Source organism: Triturus cristatus, chromosome 9 (genome assembly GCF_964204655.1).
Source record: "Triturus cristatus chromosome 9, aTriCri1.1, whole genome shotgun sequence".
In the NCBI taxonomy this organism is placed as follows: Eukaryota; Metazoa; Chordata; class Amphibia; order Caudata; family Salamandridae; genus Triturus; species Triturus cristatus.
The window spans coordinates 168,172,779-168,188,482 of record NC_140592.1 but is presented as its reverse complement, the minus strand read 5'-3'; the positions used below and the strand labels follow the sequence as shown (position 1 = coordinate 168,188,482).

The following is a 15,704-nucleotide window of genomic DNA, read 5'->3' as shown; positions in this document are numbered from 1 at the left end:
GTGGAATAGGGAGGGGTATTCCCCTTTATTAATGTCTAATTTTCCACTTCGATTCAGTTATTCTGTGGTAATGTGTCAATATGGGTAATGGGCTTTACTTATAGGCCTTAGAATTGTATGCTCGTAGGGACCTTCGAAGGGGATATTATTAGGAATAGGCCTTTATATGCCATTAGTGTTATTGATCTGAAGAACTCAATAAAATTTGTTTACAAAACAAATTAGCACCCCTCTTACAATTGCACAAAACCGGGTGGCAGTAGAATCACTGCTCTGTGTTTCTTTTCTGTGCGTGCACTGATGACTATTTTTCTAACCGCGTACACAGTCCCGGTCTGGACTGGGTGCACCCATGCTAATTCCATGTATGCACAAATCTTGTCTATCTTTCATATGTTTAAATTGGTGATTATTTTCACTTAAACCATAGTATGTTTATTTGTGTTTCTAGATCAGCCATATTATATACTGCAGTGAATGGTTTTTAAAAATTCTTTTTTAATTTTGTAAGCCCTTCAGGATGCCATCCGCTTTGTGTAACTTTGAACCTTCTAGAATGAGTTACCGGCATATAAAATGGTTCCATATTTGGATACTGCTATTACTATTTATGTCTGATGTTAACTATTTTTAGCTCATTTCAATGTGTGGATTTGTTTCTTAAATTTTGTGACTGATAACAGTTTTCTCAGGTGGTACTAATTGTTAAAAGTGTGCACTGTATGCTGAAATGTGCACTGCATTCTGGAACCATTATTTAAATGTTCCATTTCTTTCATAGATATTTATGTATTAATCTAAGAAACCTACATCATGAGTGTGTTTCTAACATGATATGCTATGAAAATTGTTTACTCTAGCTTCAAAACCCATACGTGTCAAACCCTTTTTGTAGCTACATTCTTAACAGAACCTGTCTTCCAAAGCTACACCTTTAATTGCCCTGCCCCTGATGCTGTAGATTGAAAAGATTCTGCCAGTAACATGTACAGTGCAATCATCTGGCTAACCAGGATTTGAGGAGTGATGCTGTATGTTCAGTGAGTGTCTTTGAAAAGTGCAACTTCACTATGCACATTAAATTACATAACAGACTAATCAGGTGATAGGATTTTATGAGTGGCACGCAAGACCCAAAGAGCTGGCAATTTAACCCCTTGATCTTTGTCGTAAATAATAAGTAGTCCTTTGACTCAATGAAGTAACAACATTTCATTTTCAACCATAGATGGTCAAAAGCTGCAGATGATCTTCAACACACATATGATAACTTGACAGGCGATGTTCTTATATCAGCAGGAGTGATCGCTTACCTTGGTGCTTTCACTGCTGGTTTTCGACAGGAGTGTACCAAGGATTGGAGTCATTTGTGCAAGGTATGCTGTTTTTTCTAACACTTCATGGAAACATGGTACAGAAACAAATGGATATCGGTCTCACAAGTTTGTGCTTTCTTTCCACATAATATTTTGTGCAATAATTTCCAAAATAATGTGTTTCTTTCAGAGCAAGCATATCCCTGGTTCTGAGGATTTTTCTCTCAGTAAGACTCTTGGAGATCCAATAAAGATCAGAGCTTGGAACATTGCAGGCTTACCAACTGATAACTTTTCTATTGACAATGGTGTGATTGTTGGCAACTCTAGGCGTTGGTAAGTATCCTAAAGACCTGACTACTGTCAGGTGCTAATGGAAAGTAACACTTAAAAAATGTATTTACGCTTTATATACAATTTACATGTAGCACTAGTTTAAAAGTTGATACACTAAGCCATAGGGATCTTATTGATTCTTTGATAAGTGATACATTTTCATATGTCGCATGACCACCCACCAGAGTTTCTTCTATACAAAAAGGAATTTAAAACCTCTTAAAATGCTTATTCCTTTTTTTAAACATCATAACCTCAATAGTTTCTCATTTTGTCTGCAATCTTGTGGTAGCAAAAACAAGACTGTACCTCTGAGAACACACAAGAAAGCAAATTATGTTTGTGCAACTCAAAGCGTTCAATGAGGGTGGGTGCTCACCAATAACAATGTTACTTATTGTGCCGCGCACATTTTAACAATTCTGAATAGAGGGGAAGTTCTGTCCATGAGAAGCTTCAAATGCAGTATCCTCATTTAAGAATTTCGTGTACAGCGTTGAAATCTCTTCAAATTTTACCAAGTTACAACACTTTGTAAACACCTGATATCTTTAACACATTAACTGTTCCCCTTCAAGTGGCTTTTATTGTAGTGTTGGTCTGCCCTCTCACAGGGCGCTTTTCCCTATAGTCGATAGTGATTGGGGGGACCATTGAGTACCCTTTAGGACTTCAAGAGGTCAGAGGCTTTCATTCTTTTCCAGGGGTTAAGTTGAGTAGTTGTAAGAACCTCATTGAATTGGCTTAAGACAGATAAGAGAAAGGGGCATACCGGATATTTAAAGTGTAACAATCTAATGTACCAACATGCCATAACATCTTTGGTTAGTTCAGAGCATTAGAATACTTAAACTTTAACCACGAAACTGAACATAGAATTCAATTGTGTATATGTAGTACTAAACTTGGTTCTAGCTGTAGGTCACGTTTTGTATCTTTATCTTTTTGTAAAAGGCAATTTGGGAGCTGACCATATTGTTGAGATTGCTTTCTGGGCAGCTTCATGCACTTGGCTGCAATGGAATGGATAAACTGACTCTGCCAATATCAGTGCTTTGAATGTTAACAGTTACTATTGTTATGTACCTGCATTATTCATTTTGTGGCTGGTGTGTGTGTGTTTTTATTGTCTTGTGTTGATTAGATAATTGGGAGTGATGCTGACAGCTGTCTTGCCCACATACCATTGAGCTTTAACAGTTGGCTCCTCATGATACCCCCTCACCTTTCAGCAGATCAGGTGGGAATTTAACAGTTCTGAACACCAGCTGTATTTTTCTGCCTCCTAAGAAATTGATTTGTTTGTATGTCGAACACCCATTGAATGTAAGATTGCCACTCATCAGCAACATTCCAATGATAGTCAGGCTAATAAAGCATCAACAAATATGGAATGAATGCAGATAAAGGGGCAATTCAAGGATTATTTATGTTATACCAAGGAGAAATAGACAAGTTCACCAAATACCTTTATCCATATCTGAAAATGATAAATGAATAATAAATATTATCTGAAGAAATAGAAGGCTGGGGACTTCTTCAGAACAGCCCAAGGAGATACTATGGCATTACGTCTTGGTATGTAAACATTTTGCTGGAGCATTACAAGCTTTATTTCACCAGCTGTCAGACCCACCTTGCACTTTTCCTGATCTTTTCCCACCTAATTTTCAGATTTCACTTTTTTCTCCAAAAGAGTTTGGCCTGTTTGTCTTTTCATAGAAAAGGTTGGGAGCAGCAAATAACAGATGAGAACATATCAAGCAGAATGGCTGGAAGGGCCGATCAAGGATTTTAAAAAACACATGGTCAAAAAAGGGGAGTAGGATTATGAGATTCTTGATTGTACTAGTGATAGTGCAATACACGTGGATCATATTCCTAAACTGAATTAGAACCACAATAATGCGAACAGACATGCCAATTCAGTCATGCAAAATCAGTTTCACTTTGGATGTCTTTTTCCGCTTCACTGGCAGGGCCTCAGGTACATTTTGTTTGCAATATCCTATGATAATACAAACTTCTTGACTTCCCATTCATGGTTGTGGGCACTTTTTAATGTTTTGAAGTTAGTTCTTTCCTCTAGAACCAACTCATCCTTGTCAGTAAACCAACACAGAATTTGGTGCAAAGGGTTTTCCAATTTTCAAAACATGCAGCTCTAGAAATTTTTGTGATTATTCAATTAGATGATCATTAATTTGGTTCCTAATCTTCATATTTTTGATAAGCGGGCATCGAGCGTTTATATTTCAGAATGTTTTGAGGTCATTAAATTAGAATATTTAGTACAGGATGTAAGACTAGGGCCTCCACACTAAGTCATCACATGTCTTGCTGTTTGCAATGTCACTCTTTGAATGTGTGTGTTTTTTTTAGTCACATTCAAAATTGGAGCTTGTAAATGTGCATGCCACACTGCTACCATGGAAATTGGCAACAGATTTATGCAGGACCTCAGATCAGTGCCTATTTTGGTCTGAGCGACCGTCTTCTTGTTTAAAGACGGCGGAGTCAAAAGCATCTGCTTAGTCCAGCTTATTAAAAACAGAACATGAGTATTTGGGCTTGAATATGTCTTTTTTGACGTTCTTTTAGGTTTGCATTTGCAGCTTTTGAGCCTTCACCAGCAATTGTAAATACGTATAAGTTGCAGCATGGGGAATGCTTTAATTATAGACAGGGCTGCATCCCGAGATAGCTGGAGTAAGCTCTATCTGGTCTATATCTATAATGATCATTTGATCAGACTATGATATATATTCCTTACACTATAATCTGACAAAAATGATTTAGTCGGTGAGAGTGAACAGAGGCTTTTCTGTGTTAGATGTTAGAGATGGTAAAGATGGAGGAGTTTGCGAGGCCTGTTGCCAAATAACACCTGTTTGGTTTGTGGACATTTGTGTGGTGTAAGTGTTTCCCGAGAGATCCTTTATCATACAGCCACCTCACTGATCTCTTCCAAATTCCAGATGATGCACAGCATTGAACTTTATGGACCCTCTTTCCCTTTACCTCAAGGTTAAGGCTTTGGAGCTCAATTCTGTGATCCTGCTCATCTTTTATTAACCTCTTAGATATTCTTCCACACTTTTGTTCAATTAAGGGCAGTGCTTAGTTTGTGCCGGTGCCTTCTGGTGCTTAGCACCAGCACTTATTTCCCAGGGCCGGGTCTACAGTTAGTTGAGTCCACATGCATTATAAATCATATTTTTATTGGTGGCGCGCTGCTCTGAGTAGCTGCCACTGTTCCAGTCCCCCCCCCCCCCCAATCTCCATGAAGAGCTGATATCGCACATGAATGCATGCGCAGAAATCATTTCATACTGGATACAGCTGCTCGGCCGCCCACCTAAATATAAGCCACACACAGAACATTACCGCCAGAAACTGAAACTGGTGTGTCCCTGCCTCAGAGTAGGTAACCAACACCGTCACAACCCATTTCAATTTTGCAGTCATTCATTGGTAGCTCGCCAGTATACTGCACTACCAATAAACGATTGCAAAATATATTAGTAGCCTGGCCCCGTCCCTCCTTGTCGAATCATCAAGTTTGTGGCCCAAATTGGACCAATGAGAAGTGTTTTCACCCAGGCCCGCCCACCATACTGCGCACCTGCCGCCTTAATCATTATATGAAGACGGAGGCAATCAGTGTGTCGTGCTGCAGGCCTCCTCCCTCGCACATTAGTTAAAACTAAAAAGGCTGTTCCGCAGTGCCAGTAAGTATGCCCTTTCACCAGTATTATATTTTTCTGCAATGTAAGCTTTTAAAGGTATTGTTATGCTGAATAACGTTTTATAGTGTGGGGCCCTTGGTTGCAGCTCTTCTTCCACTGCTGCTGGCTTTTAGCTTTTGCAGCGAAATCTTGTTTTAAAGTTAAAAGCCAGCAGCAGTGACAGAAGAACAGCAGCTGTGGGCCCCACACGATAAAACGTTATTTACCAAAATAAGCAATTTGAATGCTTTGTAGACACATAACACTGAACACTAGTACAAAGCTGATGGCAGAAATACAAGATTATCTGAACCCTGCCACTCAACACAAAATTGCCTTGAGTGGCATGTTCAGGTAATCTTGTTTTTCTCTAATCACCTGTGTGCCAGTGTTCAGTGTTATATGTGTCTACAAAGCATTCAAGTGCCTGATTATGCTAAATAACATTTTATAGTATGTGGGGCTCAGGGCTGCAGCTCTTCCTCCACTTCTGCTGGATTTTAACTTTCGCGGCGAAATAAATATTTTTTTAAAGTTAAAAACCGGTAGCAGTGGGGAAAGAACTGCAGCTGTGAGCCCCACACACTATACAACGTTATTTAGCATACTAAGCCATTTGAATGCTTTGTAGACAGATATAACACTGAACACTGGCACACAGCTGATGGCAGAAAAGCAAGATTACCTGAACGTGTCACTCGAGTGGCACATTCAGGTAGACTTGGTTTTCTTGTTATTCTGCCATCAGCTCTGTACTAGTGTGCAGTGTTATATTTATCTGCAAAGCATAGAAATGGCTCATTATGTTAAATAACTTTTTATAGAGTGGACCCACGGATGCAGTTATTCCTCCACTGCTGCTGGCTTTTAAGTTAAAAAAAAATATTTATTTTGCCCTGAGTGGCACATTCAAGTAGTCCTGTTTTCTGTCATCAGCACACATGCTTGCAATTGTATAAAGTAAAGCTAGAAGTCCTACAATGCATTGAGTAATGCTAGTTCTTCAAAGCCTTGTACTGGCTAAAGGTACCACACATTATGGGTCCAATTGGCCGCTATTCAGGACAGCTCACCAACCGTGCCGTACCATAATGCTGCTACATAGATTACACAGGCAGTCATCACTGGAGTTTCACGTTCCTGCAGAGCAGGCTCAAATCCATTGGTGTGCTTAACTGAGTGTGGGGTAGTGGTTTTGGAAGTGGTGAGCTGCCAACTGGTAGTGTCTTGTGCAACTGCTTCCTCTGCCAGTCGTTAATTGTTAGGCAAGACCACTTTGGAATCAGGGAAATAGGCAGGTGGAGCCAGTAGAGGAAGTGGGTGGAGCCAGGAGAGGAAGTTGGTGGAGCCAGGAGAGGAAGTGGGTGGATCCGGGGACGTGGGTGTGGCCTCCTACAAAAATTTGAGCACCTGCACTTAATATTTTACAAATTAAGCACCGATTAAGGGCATCTTAATAAAATGATGCTTTTTGCTTTATGGCACGTTTATCACTTAACATCACTTTTCATATTCATTCTCAGTCAGAGAACTTAATCAGGATTCAATACCTGTGCCTTCTGTGTCACCTATGCACCTCCATCCTTCTAATGTGCCTTGTTACCTCTTCATACTCCATTCAACCCTCACCATTTCTCACTGCTGCTGCTTACCATTAACTGTCATCTGTGATTAACCGGGAAACAGGACTCAGCAAGAATCACAGACTGCAGCTTGTAGTTCCTGGACAGTTTTTCGTTACTAGCATGTGGTGTGGTTCGAAAGGTTGGGATGGACCAGCCCAGTTCCCCAAACCCAATCACTATCTATCAATCTACTAGGGTCCACCCTCTCTCTCTCTCAGGGGATAACTCAAAAAAGAATGGGGGAGCAGTTAGGGAAAAAGCTGAGTAAGCAGGCAGGAAAAGGGGAAATGGGATGCAAACGAGGACAGACCACATCACTGCTACTGTTCATACAGGAACGTCTCCTGTTCATGTCCTTTACTTCGCTATGTGGTCAGTCTTAGGTTTGTTGAGTTGTAAGAAAAAAAGTAGCAGTTGGTGTGATACTTGACAGGGCATTTAGTATACATATCCAGCTGGGAGGGATTGAGTATGTTGGCTAGGGGGTGACTGTAGGAGAGGAAACAAAGCTTGGTGGATACACAGATTGGGCCTGAGAGAATGAGTAGGTGCACACTACAGAGGGGCTGACGGAACACATACTGGAGTGTGGTGATGTCCTATGATGGCACTGGTAGCCATTGCCTTCACCGGGTTCAACTGGGGCATGCAGTATGTCCACTGGAGTTAGAAAAGAGAGTAAAGAATGTAAGACCAGATGTAACTGATTGGAACCAGGGCAGCTTGTCTATAAAAACCTTTACAGTGGCGCAGCATACATATTAACTGCACTCAGATGTAATTTAATATGCCAATTTTTCAAGAGAACTACAAATATGTTTCATTTAGCAACCTTTATGCAATCCAGTAATTGTAGGCTTCCAATTTGTACAGAAAATTTCATCTGTAACGGTCTGATGATACTATCGCAATATAATGATTAATCCACGTTGTGATTTATTTTTAATGCGGAGAAATCAGGTTTGTAATCTTTAAACTAGCATTTGGTTTCATAAATAGATAGCATAACCATAACAAGTGCCTGCTTGATCACCTAAAGATAGGGAAGGATTTTTATTTATTTACAGTGCACCAGAACAAGCAATATTGACTTAGTATTCACCACATTTTATATTCTAGGCCTTTGATGATTGACCCCCAAGGCCAAGCAAACAAATGGATAAAGAACTCTGAAAAGGACAACCAGCTAAATGTCATTAAGCTGACAGATTCAGATTACATGAGGACCCTGGAGAACTGCATTCAGTTTGGTACCCCACTCCTGCTAGAAAATGTGGGAGAGGAACTAGATCCATCACTCGAGCCTTTACTTCTCAGACAGACATTTAAACAAGGTACATGAAACTAGACATTTAAATAGGAGGGCTGTTTAACTTATTGCGCAAAAGTCAATTCAGTTCATATTTCAAACTAACTCTTTTTATGTGTCTCCTTAATCCTGGCATATGGGAAAAGCTGAAGGTAAAAATTAAGCACATATATGTTTTTGTTAAAGTGTGGATTTTATTTTGCCAGCTTATATGTGTGTCTGTGTGTTTTTTAATGCATATAGATATACATGTGTAAATCTATAGATATCTGTTTGCGTGTTAGTTTACGATTTACTTTGTAATATGGTACATTATTGCTATTGAGGTGTTCTCATGAAATCATAAAGCATCAAGCTGAAGGCTGAGTGGTTGGTAAATGTCACTACAACACCTGAATGGCAAGATAGGACCATATCACACATTATCCGTTATCTGCTTTTTGTAATGCATAATTATTTTGGAGCTGTTAGTTTAAAAACACTGTTTTCATCAAAAAGCAGATAACAATGTATACTGCCTGTAAGTAGAATGTTTAGGTTTTTGTTTACCTTTCATGCAGAATTATGCATTTGCCACTCATTCTTTCAAATACTTGCAATTTTCACAAAAAATAGTTTTTATCTGAAAATAGATGAAAATAGTGCTGTCAAAGAATGTGCTGTATAATTTGACTTTTTTACCTCATAATCTGCCATACGGTGCACCTGTAGAACTCTACACTCACCTTAAACTCGTGGTCTCAGTGGTACACTGTTTAGTGGGCTTTTCTATTCTTTTTATTTGATTTTCATTGAACACGTATAATAGACAACGATAGCAATGGAATCTTACTTAAGAGCTTGTACATGCATTTTAGCGCATTATCATTTCTGTTGTAATCACTGTTATGGTTTGCCATTTCTGATGGATACATCTGCCTTTGGATTCCTCACCTTAAGAATATCCCCTGTGCCAGCATTCTTCGGAAATTTTTCAAAGCTCTCCACGCCGACGAGGTCATCACAACGCCATGGCTCCGCCCATGGTTCCGCGTGACGTCACTGGAGTCATAAGAAGGCCACGTCGGAGTGATGACGTCAATTCGTTTTTTTCCGTGCTGTCGACGCTAACGGTTTATTCTGGGACTCTCCATTCTTTGTACTGGATACTTTGTAATTTCATTTGTATATCTTTCTCTTTTGACTTGTTTTTGACTTGTCTGCCCGAGGAAGTCAGGCTTTAAGCCCTGCAGGGAGTGCCGTGGACATATGTCAATTACTGACCCGCATGAAGATTGCCTTTGGTGTTTATCTTCAGACCACGACGTCGAGGGATGTTCTTTATGCAGGAAGATGAATCCTAAGGTGTTGAAGGAGCGAGAAGCCAAGCTCTATATGGCCAAGGCAAGAAAAGAAAAAAGGGGTCGGAAAAGGTCAAAGTCTAAGTCTTCGACGTCGCACGACTCCAAGAGGAAGCATAAGAAGAAGATGAGACATGCTTCTCGGCGCCGATCCTCGAAGTCTGTGGTGTCGAGGTCGCCTTCTCCTGCTCGACGTCGAGAAAAGGACTTGGTTTCTCCTTCATTGTCTCCTCAGGTGACTCCGGCTCAATCTCCCCCATATAAGGGGACTCCAGAGCAGGCGACGACGCCGAGATTCTCACCGACTACAGAGGGTGTGTCGAATCCGGCTGACACAGAGATTCCTTCCGCTCTGGCTGTTCCACCTGTGGCTTCAGCGGCTCCGATTCCAGAGGTACCTCGTTTGGATCTCGAACCGGCTTCATACCCTCAGTTTCTGATGCCAGGTTTGGATCCGTCGCATTTTCTGAATGCGATGTATGGCGTGTTTGCCAGGGCCTCGTACCCCAAGGGTCCTATGACATTTAGTTTGGGTGTGCCTCAGCAGTACCCTCAGGCCCCCTTTGTGCCATTCATGCCAGCGTCGCCATCCTGGCACTTTCCGGCTCCAAGGATGTCGACGCCGTATGGTCAGTCCCCGGCTCCATCCCGTGAAGCTTCTATGGTAGTGGATCCACCTGTGATGCCGCTCCCGGAGCCGTCGACGCCGCGTGTGGCGCCGCCAACGCCGCAACGAAGATGCGCTCAAGGAGAGAGGCGCAGAGGTTATTGGAAGGGGAGCAGTACCAGGCTGAAGAGAAGGAGGAAGGAGAGGTGTATGACACAGAAGATGTGTTTGAGGACTTTTGGGGGGCAAGTGAGCTTTACACTTCTCCCGAATGGGGCTTTGCTTCTCACAAGGCTTCTCCCTCAAAGGATGTTGCTCCTTATCATACGGTTATTGGGAAGGCTGAGGAACTTTTGGATTTTCAGCTTCCTGTGGCGTAGTATAAGCCTAATCCTCTCACGAAAGTGCTTCATTCTCCATCTTCAGTGGTTGAACCACTTTTTGCCATTTAATGATGCACTGACTGAGCTAATCATCGATGTGTGGCGCAACCCTCTTTGGGCACCTGCGGTTTCAAGGTCAGTCTCAAGAAGGTATAGACCTGCTCCTGGAGATCCGGTTTTCCTTCTTCTCACCCCTCTCCTGAAAGTCTGGTGGTGCAGGCTTCTTGTTCGAAGCAATCTACAGGGGCGTTTTTGCAGGCTCCTGCAGACAGGGATTTCAAGAAGTTGGAGCAATCTGCAAAAAAGGTCTTTTCATAGGCCAGTATGGCACTGAAGTATACCTACGCCACTTGTCTCTTGGGCAGGTATATTCATGCCTTAGTGGACTCTACAAAACAGCTTCTTCCTAAGTTGTCTGAGGAGGACAGGGGGAATCTGAGTGAGGTGTTGGTGGATTCTCAAGCTGCGGCTCGCCAGGTTATCCAATCTGGTCTGGGTACGGCGGATTCTGTTGCCAGAGTAATGGGTTCGTCCATTGCGACAAGAAGGCACACATGGTTAAGATCTTCTGGGTTCTCTCTTGACATGCAGGCTGCTCTTATTGATTTGCCATTTGATGGGTCCAAGCTTTTTGGTGAAAAGGTGGACTCTGCCCTGCAAAGATTTAAGGATAGTTAGGCACCGGCAAGGTCTTTGGGTTTGCAGACTCAGGCAAGAGGCTATGGATATAAACGATACCGTGGCTTTGGGAAGTCTTCCTTTCGTGGGTCCAGACAGCCTCAGCAACAGCAGCAGAACCCCTTGTATAAGAGCTACAGGGGTAAAGGCAGAGGTCGCCTTCGTAGAACTGGGCGTCAGCCTTCTTCCTCTTCCTCCTCTACCTCCCCAACCCCTCCTGGTAAGGCAGGAAAGCAGCCCTAGATCCGCCATCCTGGATCATGTAGGTCCCGTGGGAGGCCGGCTTACCCATTTTCTACAAGATTGGAAATGAATCACTTCGGACCTTTGGGTTTTAGATCTGGTAGAAAATGGATACGCCCTTCCCTTCAGGGAATTCTCTCCTCCTTACCCTCCTTGCCAAGGGTTTTGCCCAGAGGATCATTTGCTTCTCCTTCAGAAGGAGGTCCTTACCCTGTTACAAAAAGGTGTGATAGAGGTGGTTCCGGAGCAGGAAAGGGGTCAGGGTTCCTACTCCCGGTATTTCCTGATCCCCAAGAAGGATGGCAGGTTACGTCCTATCCTGGACCTGAATCTGTTTCTCAAGCAGGAGAGGTTCAAGATGCTCACTCTAGCGCAGGTTCTTTAGGCGTTGCAACAAGAAGACTGGATGGTGTCCATCGACTTGCAGGATGCGTATTTCCACATCCCAATACTGAAGTCGCACAGGAAGTATCTCCGTTTTACGGTTGGGTCACAACACTACCAGTTTGCGGTCCTTCCTTTTGGTCTTACTACCGCACCTCGAGTCTTCACCAAGGTGATGGCAGTGGTGGCTGCCCATCTCAGGAGGTCGGGAATTCCAGTTTTCCCCTACCTGAATGACTGGCTGTTGAAGGCAGGGTCTCCAGAGATGGTGAGTCATCATCTGCAGGGGACAGTTGTTGTGCAAGTTTTTTTTTTTTCGATAAATGTACCCAAGTCTCACCCAGTGCCATCTCAGCGCAACCTGTTCATAGGGGCAGTACTGGATACCACTGTGTGTCGGGCATTCCCTCCTCTTCAGAGGATTCTCGACATTCAGGAAATGATTCCCTTGTTTTACTATGGAGCGGTTGTTCCGCTTCTGAAGGTCCTTCGCCTGCTCGGTCTGTTCGCTTCCTGCATCCTGTTGGTCAACCATGCACGCTGGCACATGAGGGCACTCCAGTGGTGTCTCTGCAGGCAGTGGTATCAACACAATGGAGATCTCAGGGAGTCAGTCAGGATCTCCAGAGAAGCTGCAGCGGATCTGTCCTGGTGGAGTGTGGAGGGCAATCTGTCTCAAGGAAAGCCCTTCCATCTTCCTCCATCTGTGGCCACAGTGATAACGGATGCCTCTATCCTAGGGTGGGGTGCTCATCTGGGGATCTGGAGATCAAAGCTCTTTGGTCTCCAGAGGAAAGTTGCTTCACATCAACCTTCTGGAATTGCGGGCGATACGTTTGGCGCTCAAGGCCTTTCTCCCTTCCCTTTGTGGTCAGTCGTTGCAAGTCCTGACGGACAACACTACCGCGATGTGGTATGTCAACAAACAGGGGGGAGTGGGGTCGTACCATCTCTGCAGAGAGGCGTTGCAGCTATGGTCCTGGGCTCAGGACCAGCGGATTTGCTTGATGGCAAGTCATCTGGCCGGGGTGCTGAATGTACGTGCAGACAGTCTCAGTCAGCAGTTCTCCGCCGACCACGAGTGGAGGCTTCATCTGGAGGCAGTTCATCACATTTTCCGAACGTGGGGAACTCCTTGGGTGGACCTGTTTGCCACTCTCGAGGACGCGCACCGCCTGTCATTCTGCAGTCTCCAGTTTCCGATGCAGGGAGCGTTGGGGGACGTGTTTCAGTTAAGTTGGAGTTCAGAACACCTTTACGCGTTTCCTCCCATACCCTTGATTCCTCGGGTTCTGAGGAAGATTCGTCAAGACCGGGCCCAAGTTATATTGATCGCCAAGAAGGGTGTGGTACACAGACCTACTTCACCTCTCCTCGCACCCTCTGCTCCGTCTCCCTCTCAGGGCAGACCTCCACTCTCAGATGGATGGGCAGGTTCTACACCCCCACCTCCAGAGCCTGCACCTTCATGCCTGGAGATTGAACGGAGCAACCTGAATTCTTTTTCTCTCCCGCCTGACGTGGTGGATGTTATTTTATCGGCCAGGCGACACTCCACCAAGTCTATCTACTCCTACAGGTGGTCGAAATTTGTTAGATGGTGTGGAGAGAAGTCTATTGATCCTCTGAAAGTGCATCTTTCTGATGTTCTTTGTTTTCCACTTCATTTGGCTCAGCAGGGTTTTGCTGTGGCCACTGTTAAAGGATATTTGTCGGCTTTGTTGGCATTTCTTTGTTTGCCCGATCAGCCTTCTCGTTTTAAGTCTCCAATAGTCTTAAGGTTCATTAAGGGGCTTACTAATATGTTTCCGCCCACTCCTTTTATTAAGCCCCAGTGGGATTTAAATCTGGTGTTGACTTTTTTTATGGGTTCTATGTTCGAACCTATGCATAGTTGTCCTTTGAGACTACTGACATTCTAAACGGTCTTTCTAGTGGCTATCACCTCAGCTAGGAGGGTGAGTGAGCTTCAGGCTTTGAGTTCAAAGCCTCCTTTTCTGACTATACATGCTGAAAGGATGGTTCTCAGGACCAGGGCTCCTTTTCTGCCTAAGGTGGTAACTCCCTTCCATCTAGGACAGTCCATTACCCTCCCTACTTTCTACCCTCCCCCTCACCCTTCCAAGGAGGAGGAGAGGCTTTGTCGTTTGGATCCAATGAGAGCGATTAGTTTCTATTTGGATAGAACAAAGGACTTCCGTCAAGATCATCAGCTATTTATTGGATATACTGGTCGTATGAAGGGCAAGGCGGTGCACAAGCGCACTTTATCCAGGTGGGTCTTTGGCTGGCTGGTAAGGAGCCTCCTGTAGGCATTAGAGCTCATTCCACCAGGGCTAAATCGTCTACTTCTGCTTTGTCCAGGGGTGTCCCTGCGTTGGATATCTGTAAAGCCGCAACTTGGGCCTTCCTCCACACTTTCGCGAAGCATTACTGCTTGGGTTCCGAGGTGGGGAGGGACGGCCATTTTGCGCGCTCTGTTTTGCAAGACTTTTTGGTATAGAAGGGTGGACACCCTCCTCCGGGGGTTGAACTGCTGTGGGAATCTATTCAGAAGGTGAGGAATACACAGGGAGATGTATCCATCAGAAGAGCAAGTTACTTACCTTCAGTAACGCTTTTTCTGGTGGAGACAGTATCTGCCTGTGGATTCCTCACTGACCCACCCGCCTACCCGTTGTCCACCCTTTCATACCTTAAAAGAGGTATTCGTTAATATGTTGTTTCATATTGCCATTCTGCATTGCCTCTATCTTGCCTTTCTCTAGGCTTAAAGGAAATGTTTGCTTTATTTTGCTTTCCTTTTTCACTTTACACTGTGTTTATTTGTGTGAATACTGTGTACTATGTATGCATTTTCGATATGGTCGGTCCGCCCGTTTCGCCTCTGTGGCACGGAAAAAATGGGTGGAACTGACGTCATCACGCTGACGTGGCCCTCTTATGGCTCCAGTGACATCCCGCAGAGCCGCGTGCAGAGCCATGGCATTGTGACGACCTAGTCGATGTGGAGAGCTACGAAAAATTTCCGAAGAATGCTGGCGCAGGGGATATTCATAAGGTGAGGAATCCACAGGCAGATACTGTATCCACCAGAAAAAGCGTTACCGAAGGTAAGCAACTTGTTCATTACTCTTATACATTGTTCTTAGTTCCGATTCTTATTTAAAAATATATAGCTTCATTGTATGCATCATAACTGTAGTTGTCACCTGTCACTGGTTTTAATAGATGTCGAACAATGTGCTGCAATGGGAACATAACTAGAACTGAGGGTAAAATTAACAGGGATACACTGTGTATGAGGAAATGTGCGTTGTTTAGCGTAGATGAGTATTGTTGTGAGATTTAGTTTCTGGTCATTTCGAGTCCGGTCTCAGGAGAGTATGCATGAACCGGGTGTGGGCTCTAGTGTTTATATTTATTACACGTCCGTGCCCTGCGCAGTAGGCGCAGCGAGGTGGTTATTGCGCTCATTGCTTGAGTGATATTCTTCCTGAAGGGCTTGAGAGGAAGTTGGTGTTAACTGTGGGGATATTGCGTGTAGCAAAGTATGTTTGAAGGTGTGAAGCATTGTCGCCCACTGCATGGAGATGTGATGCTTCAGAGTGCCGCAGACCTCCTTGTGTCTTAGTTCGTCTTGTTCTGATGCTCTCCAGTTAGTAACTGCTCCTCTCCAGGCAGCCAGTGGAGGTCCCGCCGGGGTCCTCAGTGCATAGCGATGCTTTGTTTGCCTAGAAAGAGGGCTAAGGATG

At 43.8% G+C, this 15,704-nt stretch overlaps 1 protein-coding gene across 1 annotated transcript in view; it reads left to right on the top strand.

The window, feature by feature from the left end:
• The window catches only part of DNAH12 (dynein axonemal heavy chain 12), a 1,449,067-nt gene that overhangs the window by 1,016,756 nt on the left and 416,607 nt on the right, over positions 1-15,704 (top strand). Inside the window, exons 54-56 of the mRNA XM_085624669.1 lie at positions 1,229-1,376; positions 1,507-1,652; positions 8,125-8,339. Of these exons, the coding sequence (XP_085480795.1) occupies positions 1,229-1,376; positions 1,507-1,652; positions 8,125-8,339 (509 nt within the window). The remainder of the gene's footprint in view (positions 1-1,228; positions 1,377-1,506; positions 1,653-8,124; positions 8,340-15,704) is intronic.